This window comes from Acromyrmex echinatior, chromosome 2 (assembly GCF_024713525.1).
Source record: "Acromyrmex echinatior isolate Ae372 chromosome 2, ASM2471352v2, whole genome shotgun sequence".
Lineage (NCBI taxonomy): Eukaryota > Metazoa > Arthropoda > Insecta > Hymenoptera > Formicidae > Acromyrmex > Acromyrmex echinatior.
This window is the reverse complement of record NC_141853.1, coordinates 18,349,607-18,372,280: the sequence shown is the minus strand read 5'-3', so window position 1 is coordinate 18,372,280 and position 22,674 is coordinate 18,349,607. Positions and strand designations below refer to the sequence as shown.

Here is a 22,674-nt window from a genome sequence, read left to right as displayed (position 1 = left end):
ATCATTTTGCCGGACCCTGTATTAGTACTTATATAACATTATTTAATAAAATATTAACGAATTTAATATTTAATTTTTAAACATTTATAATGATAACGATTTAATATATGCTATTAAATACTATTATTTTTTATTAAAAAAATTTAATTACTTTTTGCTTAGAAAAATAATAAAACACATAGTGATGTAAATATATATAATAAATATGTAATTATGTAATCAATAAAGAAGTAATAAAATGCAATAATTAACTGATTAGTGTGCATTACATGTCGAATTTATAATATTTGTTAATTATAATAATCGTAAAGTAAATAAATAATTTTTAAAACAGCCACCATTGTAGATTCCGGAAAGGCGTGGGTCATTTATTGCCCTCGTTCGAAAAGACACCCATACTATTATGCGTAATTCGTTGTATACGATTCTATCGTATCTCTTTCAGTCTGACCTGATAAAGATTCTTCTGGGCACTGTATCAATATATAAGTTGGTATGCGAGAGACAAGTTATCGACTTATTCAAATTGTCTGACGATTTAATATTAATTTATTTCTAGCGATGCTCTCAAATTTTCTGTTTTTGTGAAATATATAATGGCGAATTTTAACCGCTTATATAAATATATTAATATCAGATGTAATTTTTTAAAGAGAAAATACATGAATAATTGTTTGAAATTCTAAATCAGCAATCTAGTGAGAAAATAATCACTGATTGAATTGTACATATTTTGGAATAATTGTTCATTCATGTTTGTTTACACTCGTTTGCTTCATCTAGAGCCGATTTTATCTGCTGCACGCGGAACGCGTATCAAAGTATTTTATATATTCATAGCAATTCTTAAAATTACATTAAATAATATTTGTTTTCTTTTAATATTACAAATATAATGTATCTTGCAATATAATGTTATACATGATAAATGTTTGATTTATAGATATCATATACATTGTTTAAATAAAACCTTTAGACTTCATGCTCAAGATATTTAAGTAAGCGTCAAATGTAATTTTGTTTGAAATGCAAATTTGTCGAGATTTAATTGAATATATCTAGACATGTATCAGATAATATATTTCAGATATGTTTATTTTCGAAATTGCATATAGTGACAGTTTTAAAAATGAAAAAGCATATTGCAAATTTAATCCACGATTTGTCCGAGCTTTTCGTTTATTATTAACCGAATTTGCGTCAATCCTTATTACAAAGGAAATCCTTCGAGCAGTCGTGAGCGCGAATACTTAATGAAAGGCGTTGGAGAGCGTCGTGCGAGCCTCGTCAATTGGACGCAGCCGGAGGCGGCAGGCGATAAGCATTAGAATCGTAGGATGGGCAATCATTGGCCACCTTTGTGCCGCTCTGCAGTTAGATCGAATTGCGATCAGTGATCTCTAGGAGATACTGCGATGGCAGCAACCCGAAGGGATTTCCAGAAGACTAACGACAGATTGACCCTAAGTAAATGACAACGTGGATGCAAAAAGAGATTCTGATTAGAACTTACTTATGAGAAAATAAGAGAAAAAAGACAGAGAAAGGTGGAAGAAAAAGGAATGAATCTCAAAGACAGGATCATGAAAGAAATGCGTGGGAAGAGTGGAGGGTTGGGAGGAGAGGATGATATTTTAGAAAGAACAACATTCTAATTAGAAAGAGAGAATAAAACGGAGATAAAGGGTGAAATCAGAGAGTAACTTCCTCGGTTAGCCGCAAATCTGTACGTTTGTCTAGGCAACTCCCGAGAATCCTAGGAGCTATCCTTTGGAGTTTAGGCTAATCCGCAATACAACGATATCTTACATTTTCGACAAAGAGAAATCAATACGGAAATCGCAATCCTTTGATCCTTACTTATTCGATCGCTAATCGATAGTGATTCTCAATGCAAGCAGCAAAGGTAATCATAATCATTAATTATAACTCGTTATATTCTGTGACCAATAATAAAAGAAGAATCATATATTTAAATTATTTATAACATACACAAAATTTATTTTAATTAATTTTACATAAATAATTATTTTTGTTTAAGAAGGGCAATAATTTGTACACATAGTAAGGATTATTAATATAATTTGTATTAAAATTAAGCACATCGTAATTATAAATATAATTATATATATTAATAGTAAATATTCGTTGAGATTATTATTGTGTTTTATTATTGTTAATATCAGACATAACGATAGGTTTTTGGCATAACCAATTAATCATATAACAATAAGATTTTCACTGTATTCGTATTGCAATTGCAATTAATCGCAAGCCGAATTAAAAAGACATCACTGTCGCCTCTTAAACGCTACTTCAACGTTTCCCGACACAGTTAATAGATTCCTTGAGGATTGTGTTTCCGTACGCATTGGCATTGCCACTTCTTGTCATCAAAATTAACCCATTAACGCCCACCGTCAGCTTCGGACTGCCAAGAGTAAGTAATTGACTCCGCTATAGATATTTGGATGGCTGCGCGTTATCCAACATTTGTCAAACAAGCTGAAAGTTTTGCTTCAACAAGTACCTTTGGAAAGGACAGAGAAATATTACGACATGTCGCGTACATTTTCGCGAAATATGAGCGACGCAAAGCGGTTGCTTGAAACGGCGAGTCGACGAATAATCGACGTGAAATGACGTAAAAGAAATCTCGCGCGTGGCACAGGACGAACAGAGTACGAAAGAGAATAAAATCGCATTATAATTAGTATAGTACGTCAAAATTTATCTTTACGGTAGTATATTCTTTTGTCCTTTGCTTCTGCTTAATTTTTTTAAATCATCGCAAATTTTATTGAGCTAGTTCCAAAAATATTTACACGATAAAATTTCTCATGATATACATTTTAATTTAATAAGGAATCTCGAAAATGATATAAAGAATAAAATTATTTCATCTTGCACTATAGAAGATCAAAACGCGGTGCGAAATTAAAATGACACATGCAACTTTGACAATTGTGCCAGGAGAAAGATGGCAATAACAAAATGCAACGATATTTAAATAAGACGAATAGTTAAACAGTCTTGTACATATAATTCAACGTGTCATGTCGTAATCACATTCTTGAATACAGTACTCTGTCGCAATACCGAGGAGAGGGAATTTAATTAACAATAATACGATACACAAATTATGATGCAGAAAAGCAACTCCAAATTGTACTCTCGCAAGGTGAAATAAACAGACGGATGCGCAGCGTTGTATTTACACTTACGGCATTAAAAAATCTCCACGTTTTCGTGTCGCAAAGTAACGAACGGAAAGCGTGAGAATAACAAGCACACGACCAAGAGAACGAATAGCAGTAGAGAGAATAAATGGTAGGAAACTGGTGGAAAAGAGAAATGGGAGAGAGTAAGAGAATGAAAGAGAAAGGACGAACGCCGGAGGGAAAGAGGGAGACAGAAAGGTAACAGCCGTCAAAAGTTGCCGAACTAATAGGACGATTTTCAGCGCGGAGCGTTTAATTAAATTAATTATATGCGCACCTCGCCCGTAATATAAATTGTGAGCAAGCGTCGAGGATGAACGCGAGAGGGGGTGAGAGTATCGGGAGGGTGGCAAGTTGCAGTGCGGGTGCAGACGGGGGAATGCCGTCGTGCTGCGATCGCCAACTTTGATAGTTACATTTCATCCATCTATCCCAGATACATTTCCCGCGGACTGCCGTGTGGCAAAGTTCCGAATCGGCTAACGGCACCGCCGGCAAAACGATTGCCGAGGTTGCACCATACTTCCAGGTCCACATCTACGTACGTATGTACGTACATGTGAATATGCGTTCACCCGATAAAAGTTAAGCTACCGACACTCAAGACAATGGCACTACCACGTCTGTAATCTGCGCATGTTATCGCGCGCCGCGCTATATCCCGCGGCTCGGCCTCTGATGCAATTTATCCATTTAATGTCTGACACACCGCAATCTATTTTCGCACGATGAAACTGAACTCTTTGATGCCCCCTGGGCCACCGAAAATTTGTATTAGGATTAGGAAGAGACAGCTGAATCGACATTTGTATCATAAAAGATTAGTCATTCGTTCTAATAAACTCTGATAACTTGTCAAATGTTGATGTAAAAGTAACAGAGATTTTTAACTGCATGTATATATAAAATAATTCCAATTTTATAATATTATTAAACTTATATAATTTTGAAACAATAAAATTATAATGATGAATATATTATAATTATTACGTATAAATGATTTGATCTTCGCTCGTATTCGATATCCATCACGATTACCACGAGTTACATCGAGGGTTATCAGTCTTCCCTTTGTCCATCGTTTCGGTCTCGAATCTACGTGCCTCCACGTCGATCTGAAAAGCTTTCGCGTTCAAGCGTCTGGCGTTCAAGCACGGAAAAGCGACAGACGGACGAAGGAGTCGCTAGCAAACGTCTACACGGACACGCACACGTACACACATACCCAGGCATACGTGTAGATCAGAATGGATAGATGCTCGCCTCCCTCCCCACCCTCCCCCCGTATCTGCGTCCTCCCTACGGTTTCTACATCTCCGCGGATAAAGCGGTAAGCGGACTCTCATACATACACATTCACGCGTACGCATACGAACTTACACACAGAAGCAGAAGCAGAAGGGTAAAAAGCGAACTTTCCAGGCGGATGGCGATTCTTGCGAGCCAGACGGTAAATACATTTTTAAATAAGAGTTTTTTGCCCCGACCACCCCGCGCCCTCCGCACGCCGCCCCCTCCTCTCGCTCTTCCGCTCGGATTTCGTCCCCGTATCGGGAATTATCCTTTGGTTTGTGCATTATCCTTCGGATCGCGGGTGGGGTAGCATCAAAAGGCATTCACGGACCGACCTGAGCCGCCTCCACCTTCTCCACCTCCTGGCTCGAATCCTACGAGCCCGGCGAACCCTCACCCCTCCGGTTCACCGTCTGACTTGCGGCGAGCATCACTACTTAATGTCGGCATAACTGGTCGGCGTATCCACGTCGCGATTTTGTGTGTATTCTTATCCTCGATACATATTATACGATCTGCACGACGAGCGATTCTATCTGGCTTGTGTCATACAGTTTCAAAGCTTGGTATATATCTGTGCATCAAGCTTAGGAGAATTATATAAATTCAATTCCAAGCTCATTTCTTTTACTCTAAAATGTAAAATTGTGCTAAACAATTGACGTGGTATAATCTCGCTTGATCTGATCTGCCTTGTTGTGTGCACGCTATTACATACGAGTATATCTGGTATTAAATACGAGTATATCTGGTATTCGAGATCCAAGATCGGGCAATCCGCGCCTCGTTCGCCACGTTGACGCCTCATCGCATCTTCCGTCCCGCTTTTTTGCTTAGGCTGTTTCCTCGCCTTTTTTCATCCCGCTGCGTCCTCACCGCTCGAGTTCAATTGTGATTGATCACCGACGGTGATTGAGGATTCGAAATGAAAGCCTCACGGTACACCGGCAAAGACAAAAAGACGAACCGTCGCTCCCCTTCTTCCGGAATCAAACCACTCTCCCCTCTTTCAGTCCATCTCTCCTACTAACTTTCTCCCTTCCCTCTGCCGATCTCTCTTAACTCCTCGCCTCTTGCCCCCGACCTCAACCGCGAACGGAACGAATAATGGAGTAAAATTTATACGACTCCATATCGGTACGATAAAAAGACAGACAGACAGACAGCCGAGCGAGCGAGCGGGCAGGCAACGAGGCAGCACAAAGGAAGGATTAATTTTAAATATCATATACTTGTGCCGACGTAAAAACGAAGGTGGAGTCGAGAGAGGGCTTCATCGAGGAAAACCTGAACGACTGATAAGTTATGTCCTCATCGGGGCTCAATACAATCTGGCTTTGCGGAGGAAGCCACGTATATGCATCTCTTTCGGATAAAGAAAGACATGGAAAGACCAAGCAATTTGGACTACAGAAGTAAAAGAGTCGTTCGGAATTTCCGACGACACGAACGTTTCTGATATCCTTGCTTTTATATTAGTACTCTTTTATGCGCGTTAACTGCTTTCGAGAATGAAACGTATAATTTTATAATACATGTAGTTTTTATTGATATTATCAGAGATTTATTGATATTATCAGAGATTTATTGATATTATCAGAGATTTATTGAATCCTCGGAGTTTATCCACGTGCACGAATGAATAATTTACGTGTTGCCTTTTTTCAGTAAATAAAGAGATGCGTGTGAATAAACAGGAAGTATTTTACATCGGCCAAAATGACTGCCGAAATATTTCGTCGAGTATAATTCAAACGATTACAAAATGTCACTGTAACTAACGATTTCAAGAGACCTTCGAAGTAAAATGCACTAGCTACATTGGATAAGATAGAGTATTATTTATACAAACGTTTTCCGTCTCTCATCTCGCAGCCAGTTTGTTCGATTTATTTAATATTTTGCATATCTTTCGTATGCGCGAAATATTACGGTTGCGCCAAGAAATATCTTGTTATTATTACACTTTTGATTGTATATTTCTATGTTTCGCGCAAACACTTTGCGAATCAACTAACGAGACTTTGACATTCTGCCAATCGACAGAATACATATATATAGCATTCGATGTTTGAACGTGTGTACACAGTTGATAATACCAAGCATTTCATTGCGAAAGAAATGCTACTGACAATCTGCCGTTCTTCGTCGACGTTGTCGTTTATTATTATAACCATCGACCTGTGACTAGTTGTCGCTCGAAATAAATTCATAAATTCAAAAACGTGTTGCCGCTTAATACACTGGCCGTGAGAGTTACATACGTGCCGGACATACGTATATAAATGTCTTGAAAGCAGATACTATTAAAAATATGAGTATATTACGAAGTATTTTTTTAAATATAAAAATCTATTAGGGATAAAAAATATTATATAAAATAAAATGAAAATTAATTGATATATGCTTCAAGATTAGAAATATCGTTTCTCGGCATTATCAAAAATACAATGAAAAAAAAGTGTAAAAAAAGATGTAATTAGTATATTGCATATACGTATGCAGTATGTATACTTTACAGAATAAGTGCGCGTTATTAATCATATTTCATCACGGATAATACTCGTTTTGAGCAAAGAAACTGGAGCTCAGCTATCAATTACACGGAAGTTAGCGGTATCGATAATCGTGGACCGCAGAAACCACCGCTCGTTATCATAGGAAGCTTCAGCCCATTCGATCGCGATTCTAGTCGGTTAGAGTCTGAATTCGCAGCAAGAAACGCGCATCCCTTTTTTCCTCTCTCCCGCGTCTCGGATTTCAAGTACAATGAAATTATCGGCTGCCACGAAATTCGCCGTGAACTCGAGGCAGCCTCGGGGCGGCACGGGAGAAGTCCGCTCTCGCGAAGGATTAATCGTGAATTATCAATCGACGAAGTCGAGTCGAGTCGAAAGCCAAAGGAGGAGCAAGTGAGATAGAATGACGGGGAGGAGGAGGATATCCCTGCTGGTCGAGAGGGCCCGGAGGGCTTGCTGAACGACGTTTCTGGTTAATCGCGTTTGCGGAAAAACGGAGATAATTCCCGTCGTCCGTCTGGACGATGGAGGCGTGTAGGTTGTAGGTGGAGAAAGGTATAGGTAGGATATAACCGTGCGTGCGAACCGTAGGAGAGGAGCGAGGGTGGAGAAGAAGGAGAGTGAGAAGGAGGGTGTCGGTGCAGGATGGTAGTCCACCACCTCTCTCATATACGGTGGAGGTGGGATTTTTTTATATAGATATATATATATATATATATATATATATATATATATATACATATACATACATAACACGCACATGCACACGCACATGCATGTGGAGAGAAGGCGGACAAGAGGATGAGAATGAGGATGAGAAGGATGAGGTGGAGGAGATAGGGACTGATATTCGCGGGCACACGGAATTTTTAACTAGCCCGGGCAGCCTTTAGTCGTTCCGCCGCGAAAGCGCAGCAGAAAAGTTATGAATCTAATTTTCAGCGTATTTGTGTCTCGGCCGCCCCCTCCGCTGCCCCCAGCCACCCCTTGGTGCTCCTCCGGCCCCCGCGTCCACCCTTCGTCCCATCGCCATCGCTACCAGGAACACCTATATCAATCCCTCTTCTCCTCCCCCTCCCTCCCCCTCGTATCCCTATCTTTTTCTCGCTTTCCTCTCCCGCTTCCTCATTCAGAGCCTCCACCTACGTCCGTCCGTATATACCTCTCTTCCGTCGTTCGCTTTCGCGTAATAAAGCTCGCGCGCGCGGCTTCGTTAGGTTTTTATCTCCCGGAGAAAAAAAGAATTAATTTCGAGAGACGCCGCCGTTTTTCTGCCGGTACTCTCTTCCGTTTCATGTACGCCAACGCGCGTTCGGGACGTCGACAGGAGAACTTCATCCTTTCGGTATTATCTTTTTCGGTGAGATTGGAAGGCGAATGATATCTGACTGACCAATGGAGAAAAGTCGATCGAAAGAAGACGGTGAAAAAGCGAATTCAATCATACCGATATTTCCCGCGAATTAGCGAAGATACGAATAATTTTCTCTGCTGAAAATTTTTGAAACTTCGTAAATTGTCCCAAATTAAAAATATTATTTTGTTTTTTATTACTTAATCTAGCTTTGAAGTTGTGTGTCAGTTTTATCATTATTCTGTTTCTTTTTCATTCTCTTTCATATAATAAAAATTTTAATCATAAGATTTGTGATTTTAGAAATATAATAGACGTGTCATTTTATTTCAAATAATTTATTTTTATGTATTTCTTGAAGACTTTGAAATATATAATTTTAGCAAAACGAATTAATCGTATCTAGACGTTATAATTTCTAATTAAATAATAAAAAGATAAAATGAGTGTAAAAGCGAAGATAAAGTAAGTCGCATTTCTCCACAATTATTCTTAAACATAGTATATCAGAATCAGAGCTTCTTTCAACAATATCTATAATGACCATTTCTACGTCATTCGATAATAAGCATGGACGATCTGGAATTACTGCATAGAAAGCTGCACATAGCGTAAGAAAGTCTCATACATCAAGTTCGACTGGCTGGAACTATGTACGCCGCGTGCAGTAATAATTTAACGGCGCAAACGATTGCGAACTTCACAATCCTTTGATCGGCGCAATAGAGACCGACATATTTCGCGGTGTATCGTCTTTGCGGATCGAGCACGTAATTTTCAAGCCCGGCTTAGTCACGGTTGTGAGTAATAATTCCATCTGGTAGCTACTTTCCGTCGTACACCGACACACGTAAACTCGGACTGCCGGTGTATAGACACATATATATACCTATACACTCACATATATCGCGTTCCAGATCGACTTCACGTGCACAGGGCCAAGTCATGACAATACGCCATCGCGGCTCGTTTCTATAAATCTCCTGTGACCCGATAAGAAAAGATTGCCTACCGATGAGGTGGCCGAGCGGCTCGCCACCCCGTCGACCACCCAACCGACCGCCAACCATCTCCTCTGAGCGTGCTGCTTGCAATACACCTCGTGCGCGCTCGTGTCGACGTTAAATCGAAGGGCACGGGCATTAACTGTCTCCTTTCACCTCTACCTTATTCCAGCACCGGCCGCCATCCCCTATATCGCCGAGTTCGTAAGCTCGCGTGCTCGATGAAGTATATTTAAAACCGTAATTACGATACAATCAGCGAGCCCCCGTGACCAGATACACATCTCGATGTGTGGAGGAGAGTATGAGGTCGATCGATCTATTCGAACTGGAGAACCTTTTTTAAAAAGCTAAAAGAGCGAAGGTGTAGAAGGGTGAGACTCTGCCGTTTGCTTTCTACCCTTTTCTCCTTCGCCGTCGAGGTCGGCGGAGAGGAAGGTGGAGGACTCCCTCCAACTGCAGAGTACGAAATAGACGCAACCACGCATCGCACACACGTGTATATGTTCATGCGCGGATCGGGGCGGAACGAGTTTTACACGTCGCGCGAAAGTTAGTTCCTAATTATTCAGATTTTCTAATTAATGTTTCAGCCGACGATGATGGAGCATGCGGGTCGTCTTTCCTCTCCCTCTTTTTTCCTTTACCGCGTACATACGCACAACTCGAGGGAGAACGCGGCTATTCCTGATTGCGCTCGGGTTAGGTGATGTAGATCGAGAACGTTGCTTACGGATAATTCGCTCTTGAGGTGCACCGCACCGTTAATACAACACAATATTTACTTGTGCTTAATCAGATTGGCATACTGTTATTCGTCGGTATGAAACGATGTCAAGAGTAACTCAGAAAATTGTTAAAAAAAAACTCTTCAAGTGATGTTAACAACCATTACAAATGTTCTGATGGAACATCAATGCCAGCAACAGCGATAACCATAAAACTGAGAATTGGATTGGTCAGATATAGGAATTCAAGGTAAAAAGGCAAAGGAAGAGAAACAAAATGACAGAAGAGAATGGTTTTTGTTTTGAAAAGGGAAATAGGTGGGTGGGAAAGTAAACGAGTTAAATATCGCGAGTTTATATATTTTATTTTACTCGAAACTTACGAAATAAATATCTCTAACGATATTGGTTTTCTCTGACGTCTGGCATAAGCTGAGCAGCTGGAAGAAGTCGTGAGTACGATAAGCACTCGTTGCATTTTTAACCTACGTCATTTTCGCTAAAGTGCAAATATTCCCAGATTTTTGCCAACCACCTCTCTGCCTGTCGAGCCGTCCAGCCACTCAGTATTACTTATACTTTAAGTCGAAACCCTCTCGAAAACCTCAATGCAGCCGCGAATCCTTTTCGCGCATACCGCAAGGTGGATTCCTGATGAGACGTATGCAAATATAATATGTACAAAAATTATTACATTTCATATCGCGTTGAATATTGCAAAACTATACGGTATCTATAAGATACAAAATTTTTTCTAAAGCTTTCATACTGCAAACGTTGAATAATTATTTTTTGTCAACAGATTAAAATAAATAAATTTTAATTACAAATGTATTATGAAAATTTTCAAATTAATTATATATAAGTAAATTAAAAAATTATACATTATATATTTTCTTTAATAATATTTAAACTGTTTTAGACTGTTTTAGATACATTGAGAAAATTTAGGATTTTTACGTTTTTTTTTTTGATAATTAAAATTATCAAAAAATTATAAAAAGAACTATAATCTAAGCAACTCAGATATAAACAATTATCTACGATATATACCAATATATATATGTTTATTATTCTAAATATTACACGTATGATTTTACAATTGTTTCACATGATCTTTAATTATATGTGTGTATGTGTGTGTGCGTGTGCGTGTGCGTGTGCGTGTGCGTGTGCGTGTGCGTGTCGTGTGCGTGTGCGTGTGCGTGTGTGTGTGTGTGACTCATATAATTACAATCTTATATAGAAACGGTTACATAATCGTCAAAGCTCTTAGTTACTCCACCCACTAATAGATCCGTTAGTTCAATGTAAGTCTAATCTGTTTTATGGCACATGGCGCCGTGGATAAGTACAATATATATCCGTTATATGTATAGTGTGCACAGACATATAATCGCCGTGCCAGAGGCATGATAAAATTTGTCGTTCGTTTGAGCTACGACCGATTGTTTGTCGCGCCATATCATTGTGTATTGCGCAGTCGATTGTTTCTTATCGCACTAATTATCAGCAAATCTTCCTATCAGGGCAAATATGGTAATATCGTTATGGATATGCTCTTGCGAGCCTATCATCGGCGTTACCAATATGGCGTCCGTTACCGATATCTCGTTGTTAATTGCGACAAACGGACAAGATTCCGATTGGCTCACACAAAGAAGTCTGCGATGATGAGATAAGACTCGAACAGTCAGACTTAAAGATTATGTGAGAAAATTGTAAAATCATATAATGTAATATTTAGAACAATAAACATACTGACATATTACAGAGATTTTTTTATTTCTGAGTTTTTATATCTGTCGCTTGGGTTATAGTTTTTTTTTATATTCTTTTAATAATTTTAATAATTATTAAAAGAATGTAAAAAATGTTCCTAATAAATACTCATGTGAGATTCCTAAGAAAGTAATTTTACAGTCGTCACTAATGCAGAATGAAAGAGAAATGAAAATTCCACGGTTGCTTTCAAAGAAGTTCGTCTGTCGACGCTGCAGTCATGACGGAAGTACAAAACGACAAAGTTATTCAGCGATACCTCAAATTGTCGGCCTATATCGTCATTCACAAACGATATTCCGCTCTACAAAATGACCGATGGAATTTTAAGATGAAAGTCGACCTAACTTATAATTTATTTACATTTAATCATAAATAATTAAAATAAACAGCATTGAGAACGTAAGCAAGTAAAAATATAAATCTTCAACACATTCAGGAATTACGTTTTGAATCGTTTGACCTTTATATCATTGTGTACACTTCGACTGGCGTAGTCACTTCGGTGCAACATTGCAAACGAACGAAGATACGACAAGAAAGAGATGTTCTGTTGTGCCTTTTGCACAGAACGACCGCGCAACTGTTCCAGTGGTAATCTCACTTCATAGGACGATACGCGGGAATAGGACATGAGAAGAAGAAGCGCGGATAACGCTCTCGGTTATTTTTCGATCTACCATGCTCGGTACATTAGCCAACGTGTTTTGAAACACTCGCCGAGCGTATTTGCCTTGGCACGAGTATCACGGTGTCTCTTTCATCTCGCCACGCTGCCAGAAGTTCTCTATTCCTCTTTCTCTCGCTCTCTCCCCTTCTCTTTGTCATCCTTTAAGCGTCTTGTGACAGTCGAAAGAAAACGATCCGAAATAAAATAATTTTGAACTTCGCCGAAGTCGTTAAGGACTCATTTATGATACAATTCTGAGAAATATAAAATGGCTCGAATCCTACATTGTCATTATTATTATTATTATTTTGTTAATGAATTGATAGATATCCGAAGGACCATTATATTTTCTGTTATAATTGCGCGGAGAGTGAATCACTCGTCACGCTACAACGATCAAATGACTCCCATCGTACCTTTTGGCAGCAATCACTGTCAATCATTAGCATGCATCGCGTTTGCGTTACCCCGAGATAATCGGTGAAATATTCGAGAATCGATGTGACAGGCAGATTGAATAATTAATAATTTCCAATTGCAATGAATGCAAATTAAACTCGTGTCACGCTATTATGTAATAATCGTATTTTTCGTAATTTAAAATTATCGTTTGAAAGAGTGAAAGACATTTTTTGTCACATGTACATTTCAATGTAATTCCAGCAATGTCTTCAAACGGCTTACATGAAATCGACCCTAGTTTGTCATCGCGACTTGGCAAATAACGTTAAAACAATGATTCTCTTTATTCATTGACCAAGCATGCCCATGATAACTTGAAGTAGTTACTACTGGAGACTCATGGCATGAAGCGTTAAGGACAAATGAATATATATTACAAGTTTTAAAGATGCCAGAGATTTCTGGCGTTTAATTAAGATCAAGCAGCTGCGGAAAGTAAGACCAGTGACGCGACAAAATGCTGAAGATAAGTACAGCAACAAAATAGCGAAAATTTAGAGCCGTAGCCGTGACGAATTCAATTTGTCGCCGCGACACAAGCTACACAAAGCCCCGAAGGCTCTTTGCCACCTCGGTAGCGCGTATGTTATCATTGTCACTATATCCAATTTCTACAGCAATAGAGACAAGAAGACAGCAATGTTGATGGAACTCAAAGACTAAACATGGAGAACATTTCCGCCATTGTAATTTATTGTGCGTATCAGGAGATAAATCTACATGAAACATTTGAAGTTACTTTATGCGTTCGTGGCAATTATATGCATGTTCAAGATTCCACGAACGCTCAATAAAATCTCTTGTCGTACGACTTAAAAATATACAGAAATGTCAACGCCATCGTTATCGCGACAGTTTAAGCAGCGCAAACATTGTTAGAGTCTCGTTTCGTTGAGGGACCTAATCGAGGATTCGCGAATGTCTGCTACTGTGGCATCAAATCGAGGACGCTTGTCCTACATCGATATTCATCGTTTCGATACAGTCTGGCGTAGTTATGCGACAGGAAACGGAAACGGAATGAATCGCGGACGAGAGCGCTTATCGCACCGCTTTATCCATCGCGCTAATTTTTATTATTGCTATGTTTATAGGATGTTACGCGGTCGCAACGATTCTAATATCTGGCCACATCCTATCCGGGAAAAAGCGTTTCTCTCCTCTCTCTCTCTCTCTCTCTCTCTCTTTCTCTCTCTCTCTCTCTCTCTATCTATCTCTCTCTCTCTCTCTTTCTCTCTCTCTCTCTCTCTCTATCTATCTCTCTTTCTATGATCTCTCCTTTCGTCTAATAATATACTATAGAAGAGAAAAAGGTAACAATTTTTTATTGTATTGGATTTAGATTGGACGGTGAACATTTCAATATCGCATTCGAGTGATATATAGAACTTTAACGGAACCATCAAAAATAAAGAAATCCTCGCGTTTTTTGATGTTCTTGCACGGGATCGTGATTCAGACGCGCGAATGGGAGTGATTTATTTCCGGCGGAACGAGCGGGATGCTTTCTGGAACGCACGATTTAAATGCGCGAAGCGCGAGCCTGTCTTCGGGGGTGACGGACAGGGTGCCACGAGGACAGCGTGGATCGCTCACAATGTCTTGTTGAAATTACAGACATGCCATGACGGAGACGGCCGTTGGTGGTCGAAGCTATGATTCGTATACACAATACTGGTAGCTCTAAAATTGAGATAATGAGTCGCAGAACACGAAGACATTTGCAATCGCGAATCATCGTCACTTCGTTCCGCATTATGGGTGACACATTTGCAAATATGAAAAATAAAACAGCTTATCGTACATGTGCACGTGGAGACGTCGCTCCACACGAAAGTTTTTGATAGCGAAACTACATTGTTAAATTCATAATGTCAAATTACACTTAATTTTACTTATTTTTAATCATTATTTTCATAGGTCGCCGTTATTTGTATTCAATATGTCATGAATTTAATTAAAAAGATGTATTTTTGGCTCAAATTTTGTTTATTATTTATCAAATACTTTGATATGGATATTGTTTTAATAAAAATATACTTGGAAACTAACTACAGAAATGATTTACATTTTAACACACATGAAGGTTAAAAATAACAAAATGTTATAACAAAATAATTCAAGGAATTCATGGCTCGCTATTGCTCTTCCGATATCTAAGTCCGATATCTAGTGTAGTAGCGATCAAGAATCGAATTCTAATTATAATCTAATAAAAGTAGGTACAAGCAAATATTGCTAATTAAAATTAATTATTCAAGATTGTCTAAAAGCAGTTTATTCTTTAATGTCAAAACTTGTTGATCGAAGCTGTGGCGTCGATTGATAAGTGTAAAGTGATAATTCTTATCAGCTAACAAGCTCTCGGAAAAAGATAGCTGATATAATCTGACTTGCTTGTCAACGCTTCCCGAAAAAAATAAGCGAAGCTCCTGAGCTGCGTGCGTCACCGACATCAAGTGATAAAAAATGTTATTAATATGTCAAAGAATTGCGCGTGCATCATCTCGTCGAAGTGGCAAATACGCGGAAGCAAAGCGTTTACGAACGCGTTTCTAACAATAAGATCTGTCTTGTTTGAAGTTTTGGATAACGTCATAATCTAGTAGTTTATGTGAGATTAAGAAATTTATATTTATTCATATAATTTTTACGTTCGAAATCAGAGAACATATATATTAGATATCTAAAATTATTATCGGAATAAAGACGGTATCAGCTACACTGCTATAGTAATATACATTGACACACGTGTCTGATAATTATCGATCCGTCATAAACTAACGTACTTCCGAAGTCTCCATAATTCATGGGCGTACTCCAGAGTATCGCGCGACCATCTCTCCCTGAGACACTCATCCTCGCTCCCCTCTTTCGAAGACACTATCGCATTATTTACTCCTCATTATCGTCTTTAAATCATCCCGTCGCTCGGGAGGGACTTGAAACTGCCATTATGTTCCTTTAATCGACGAATAATAAAAATCATTCCGGTGCTCCATGGCGCGCGATGGCTTCTCAATAAAGACATTGTCCGCGGAGCAAATTCTTATCCGTTAAAAGGCATCGTCGGTGAGAACAGAACGCGCGCCATCCCCTTCCTATCTTCGAGACAAGGGGACGAACGAACAAGGACCAAGGATACGACGTTGACAAGAGGAAGGACGGGATCGGAGATTATCGGTTCCAGGATTACAACAGGCTCGGAGGCTTCGAAGCAAACGATTTTCCTCGCGCGGGGATAACGGAGCGGGAAGGCGCAAAGGGAACAGAGGAAGGGCGGACGGTTGAAGGCGACAGAAAAGGAGGAGTGGTTGTTATTGGCTCTAAGGAGAATACTTATTGAACTCTTAGCGGCGTTTTTATCACTTCTTTCTCACGCGCGCGCCGCTTTAAGTGTTTTTGGCTTTGTTTAAGGACTCGTGTACATCTCCACCTTCGCCACCCTTCCGCCCGCTGCGCCGTTGCTTTCGCCCCTCTCGCATTATACACCCTTAACAGGTTACGCTTCCTCCCACCATTCCCGCTACACTCCTTTTCCTTTACCGCAAGATTTTTACGGGCTCGACCTCCTTGCACGCTGCTTCGTAAACCACGCAAAGTGCACGATACTAAAGGGTGCAACTACCACTTAGGCTCTTCCTGACCACTTCCGGGGGAAAAAAGGCTTCGAGTAGTGGCGGGTAATTCGTATTCTATATTACCTCTCGAAGATTTATCGACTTGAATAGCTTTATATTCAACTGATAGTTTGATCTATATAACGTATATCCTTCTTCTAGTTTTCGACGACTGAAAAAAAAGATTTTTTTTTTGTAGTATTAACAAACTACTATTATTTTCTTCTGAATTTCTTATTATTAATAAAACTTTACGCAAAAAAAAAAATAATATTTTATATATAATTTAAATTAATAATTTTATCAACAATTCTTAAAAAGAATTTTTTAATTTCAATTACGTAATTTATACAATGATAACGTATACGTAAGACGCAGACATAATATTTTCGTTACGCTACATATATTTATATATAATTACCTACGTGCAATTAATCGACTTTAATTGCACATCAACCAGAAGCGTAACGACTCGGCATACTTCGCGATACCCCCTATACTTAGATAAAACGAAACTCGAGAAAACGGAGTCTCACGTACGAGACGACCGTGGTTTATTAGGTCGAATATTTGGCGGTAAAAGTGAAGGATGACCGTCATTATCTCCATTCATCCGTGTCACGCGGCAGCTGTGTATTGCAGCTCGAGATTGCAGCGGGCAGTTAGACGAAAGCAATGTTACTCGTGTAGCTTCTCGGAGACGTGGGTTTGCACGATCGTCGCGGCTATTTTTGCCAAGAGTGAAACCGCGCGCGCTCGCGCGCGCTTGCCCTTCTTCCCCGGGGTTATTTACCCTCTCGATAAATATACGATAATGTTATCGCACGAGGTTCCGAAACCGCGAACTGGCGAATCATAATCATAATAAAGGTCCGCGCGTTGCCATCGCCGCATTCCGGCGTTTTAACGACCCGAGTAAGCCGACCGGATTCGTATGAACGTGCCATTCGTCGTTACTAAATATATGCTGAGATGCCTCTATTCATCCGGACGCGACGTTAATGGACAACGCTGGAGAGCGATATGGCTGGAGAGATCTCCGACGCGTTACGGCTTTTCTAAATTGACTTTGTTATCTATTTCGATAGAGCTGATCGAGTATCATTAGTTACACGTTCGCTACTTATAGCTGCAAGCGAGAGTTTGCGTGGTTTCGCGGGAACGCGGCGGGGTAATTTGAAACGTTTATCGTGAATCTAGGTCCTGATCGTGTATCTTTCCCGAGAGAAAAATGCCACGCGAGAGTTGCGAAACGGCTCGCCCGAATTCATTACCTACCGTTTGAATGCCAATCATGTTACCGCTTTTAAATGCAATTCGCCATGTAAAATCCACAACCGCCTCTGTCTCTATAATTTATATGTCAATCTCTTTATAAATAAATATAATTTGTAAAATATATACAAGTAGGAAGTTCCGCGTGATGAATGATGCACATATTATGCATAGTTTCATTGGTTGATATTATTTCCGTAAACTTTTGAAATAATAAATAAACAATGTTCTCTTTTATACATATAATATTTTCCAATGTTAACTGTAATATATCATATAATATTTATTACACTTTAATAAGGTCTAATTAAATTTTAATCTTAATGTTATATTAATATTATTTTAATTATAATATATGTTATGTTAATAATTTCTAATAATAATATTATTAATAAAATTATTTCAAAGTTTATGGAAATGTATCAACTGATGGAAATATGCGTGGCATCATTCGTTTTATGTAGAACTTCCTACTTATAATTTACAAATTATTATATATAATCAAATTTTAAGTATACTTATAATGTATTTAGTATATGATACTGATATATGATATAATATTAATTTTTAATATAATACTGATATATATACAATTTTTAATAATTGCTATTTGTCGCGAGGGTTTCTTTCAGTCTATTATTTTATATCCTCCTTAGCTATCTTTCAAGAAAATTGCAAATCTTTTCTGACTATAAATGGCTATTAATTTGAAAAAAATTTGATTGAAAAGTACGTTATTTGAAGGTCCGACGATAGCAATCGGTTACAAAGGGGTGAGTGTCAGATATGCGTGCGGTATGCGAACGTGATTGCGTGGAACGGAATTGCGTAGGCGGATAAAGAAGGAGAGGGACAATAATCCATCGAATACAGATATCGAACACGAGCAACTTTAGTCATTCACTTCGACATGCCACGGCTCACACATGTCTGCACACAGAAATTGCACTAGCATCCACTCGGTGGTTTTGCACGCAGCAACCCTCAGTTGGTTAAGCCTCGCGATTGCTCGTGAAGGAACGTTCGATTTGTCAATCCTTTTGCGTGAGCCATGTGAGATTTGCTTTTCTTGATTATACTAGTACTATCCCATCATCTATGTCATTATCAATGAAGAAAATTTTTGGAAAGAAATAAGAATATGGATACTAATTTTTTTTTATCAGAATTAATTTAAATTGTTGTGTTATTGATTATTTTTGAGGAAATTATTTAATCTAATATTTTTTATTTCTAATTAAATATTAAGAGAAAAGGGAAGAAGAGAGAAAAGTTCAAAGATTATAATCACCATTTCATATGGCAATACACGAGAGAGTAACATTTTAGCAGAAGGGCAAGTATGATCTAACGCACCTCTTTGTCTTTGGCCTGCAACTCCTGCTCGAGGTTGCTGTTCGGCGTCCTTCTGGGATTGCTGGCATCGTGTACCTGTTGTTGATCGCTTCCCTGCGGAGGCTGAGACAATTGGTGTCCCTCAGTCTTAGAATTGTTGTCATTCGTTGCAGCGAGCTGTTCTTTTAACGCGGCTATTTCTTTCTCCGCCGAAGTCGCTCTCTGTAACAAGAAGAATAGATGGTAATAAATGTTAACGTTCGTAATATACAGTATATTAACTCAGTAAGAATTGAAAATCGCATTTTTAACTTTCTCGATGATTTAATCAAACATGCGAGACGAAGATCGCATTATGTTGAATTGCAAAACTGATTCGAGTCACATTAACAATATCACGAGATATAAATGAGCAGTATTGGCATTTTTTATCAACTTTATAAGTTCTTTATATCGCAGACATTTGATGAACTAATTTCGAAACTGATTAATAGCAGAAAATGTCATTGCTCTCGAGTTAATAATAATAAATGATAGCCCTTTTTACCGAGACATACTTTGTAATTTGTGCGAGGTTGTACTCCGTTTCACTTTAAAGAGATTAATTTTGCAATGCAGTCAGAGAATTTTAACGGCGCAGACGATTGCGCTTAAGGTGTGCAAATTTTTCACGGTGGCCCGGATCGTTAAATTACCGTTGCGGAGCTGTGCGACGCGAAATCAATCAATTCTCGCCGGCTGCACCTAATTTCGCAGCTACGAAAAGCCGGCAAAAATAGAAACGACAGCCCGTCGAGCCGCGCGAAGCTGCTTTGATATTTTCAGCGCAGGAAATAGTATGCTGGCGTCACAGTTTCTTTGATCCTAGACATTGTAATATACTTCGCCATTCTATAATGTAATTCCTTAATGTTACTGGAATTTGAAGGCTGCCCGCAGGAGAATTTATGTCAAACCACCTGTGCGGTGTCATTCGCAGGCAAATATATAATTATTCAGTTGATTCGAATATGTGATCGAGAATTACCTTTCTCTTTATTTTACGTGTATCACATATTATGCGGCAAATTTTGAGATTAGATTGTTGTTTGATAGGTCGACATTTATAAAATGTAATCTTGAATAAAATTAAATTAAATATATAGATTTATAATTAAAAGTCGAGACGTTTATTTACGTATCTGTATGATTCTATGTCTCCGTGACTATAATTACTCGGTTCTCTCATTTTCCTGAAACTCACTTGCGCGAGCTTTCCACTCTCAAAAGATCTATTATAATCTCTTTCTCGAAATAATTAATCTTTAAATAGATAAGTGGTCTAAAAATATCAGTAGATGGCTCAGAACATAAAAAAAATTTATTTTTATAGTTATATTTATTTTAGTTATAGAGATATAGAGGAATGTGAAAATAATGAACTGTAAGATTTCTAGGCAATACTTGTTATTTTCTTTTTTAAAACAAAGTTTTAAAGAAAATTACCTGAGATGCAAATAATAAAACTATACTATAGTATTTACCATACTATTTACGGCATTTAAAGAATAAATTTCTAAATATGTAAGACATTTTTTCTGAATAATATTATTCTGAAAAGAAATATTCTTCTCGACTTGTAAGGAGATAGATCGTAACTTTCGATAAATACAGTGTAAATAGGTGTCCGTGCTAACGGATCTGTTTGTTTTGTTTAATTTCTTATGTGTACAAAATAAGAGTATAAACGTATATGAACGAACAGCGATTCCGCAAATATTATATAATTTATACGGGTTGTGACATTGCAATTACCACACTATGATTGCCATCAATATTTTTGCGAGTTTAATTGTTGCTTAATATTCGTGGTGTAAACATCGTTGTTGCTGTAACATGTCAGTCATAATAATTAGGCCCCGTATGTAGCGTTTTTGCATTTCTGCTGAACTCGCTCATGCATATCGATACGCAAAAGAGCACTGTTCCCTCAAGAGCGACGAAGTTCTTGCAAGGAGATTATTAACGACGAAATACTTTTGTCGACTACATCTGCCTTTGCCAGATCTCTAGCAAAATGCTCGTTAATTAGCGTGTCGACGTCTGTTGCGTTACCTCTTTATTAAGGTAAAGCACAAACAAATATCGTAAGTGCGAAGACATACAAATAGATTGGCTCTTTCAAATCAAAATTTTTTTATCGATAGAGAAAAAGGGAGAGTTGATACGAAAATAACGAACGTACCGTTAAGTACAAAAAAAAGGGGGGGGATTAAACTTTTTAAACTTTCCCTATAAAGTATCTAAATAAATATTATTCGCCGCCCCCCGTTGTACCGGCTTGGATATTAATTATAGCAGCTTTTATATTTAAAGTAGCTCGGCCCTCGAACCGGCCTATCCCCGGCTATACTCGCGTCGTGTACATGCCGGATAGTTATCCGGTATCCCTGCCTACAATTCTTGTCCTCTCTCCGCAACTCTTTCATTTCCTCTCTTTTCTCGTTGTCCGTTTTATCCACATTCGCGGCAATCCGATAGAAGGTATCCGGGAAGGGATTCGGGATCGATCGCTCGAATCAAACAGGTTATACCGGCTCATCGCGTCGGAAGGGAAACCGGACCTGTCGCTTCTGCGATCAACAATTGAGCGTCAATGATGTAACCTACGATCCGTCCATTCATTAACAAGTTCAAGTTACGCTGACAATTCTCGATTGACAATTTACTATCTTTCAAGTGCACAGCCTATAATCTACTTACAGTGTGAATGAAGAAAATGAATTAACTTAACCATAGGTGTTAACGAAGTCGTAGACTCAACTTGCTACTCAACTTTATGTAAGAGAATATCGATTTTGAGTAAAAGTACAATTACTGAAAATAAAATTAACAATGATATCGAAAGTTTCATATAATCATTTAATTGACGGGGAATGCGACATAAGCATGTGTATTGATCCGTTAATGTGTATGACATTATGTGAGACACACATATGGCGTCGTGATCGGCAAACGGTCGGGAGAGGTGCGGACGAGCGTGGACAAAGTCAGAGGCAAGGAGAGAGATGAAGAGAGAGAGAGAGAGAGGGGGGGGAGGGAGAGAGAGATAGAAGGAGAAACAGAGGCACCAGGCTACAGCAGGCAAGTAATGACCCATTGTTTCCTGCAAAAAGCCTTGACGATGTTATCGATAATTGCGAAATGATACGGGAAGCATAAATACATATCCGAGAGCGAGCCGTAATATACGGCTGTTCGAATGGCGGATGCGTATCGATAGCTGCCGTCTGGTAGCATCCTGCGTATTTGTCACGTGGACACACGTCAGGAAATTGGTGTTCGTGGCGGGGGAAATTCCGAGGACTCGCGGCCTGATAGATGGAGGATCGAGAGAGGATCGCCGATAACGATCGTCCTCCCGCGCGGAAC

The 22,674-nt window shown here is 38.8% G+C and overlaps 1 protein-coding gene across 6 annotated transcripts in view; it reads right to left on the bottom strand.

Moving 5' to 3' along the window:
• cut (homeobox protein, cut) overlaps positions 1 to 22,674 on the bottom strand; it is a 143,102-nt gene that overhangs the window by 50,244 nt on the left and 70,184 nt on the right. For all 6 annotated transcript variants that reach the window (XM_087403637.1, XM_087403640.1, XM_087403641.1 and 3 more), the window contains exon 3: positions 19,285 to 19,485. In XM_087403637.1, coding sequence (XP_087259763.1) covers positions 19,285 to 19,485 — 201 coding nt within the window. The remainder of the gene's footprint in view (positions 1 to 19,284; positions 19,486 to 22,674) is intronic.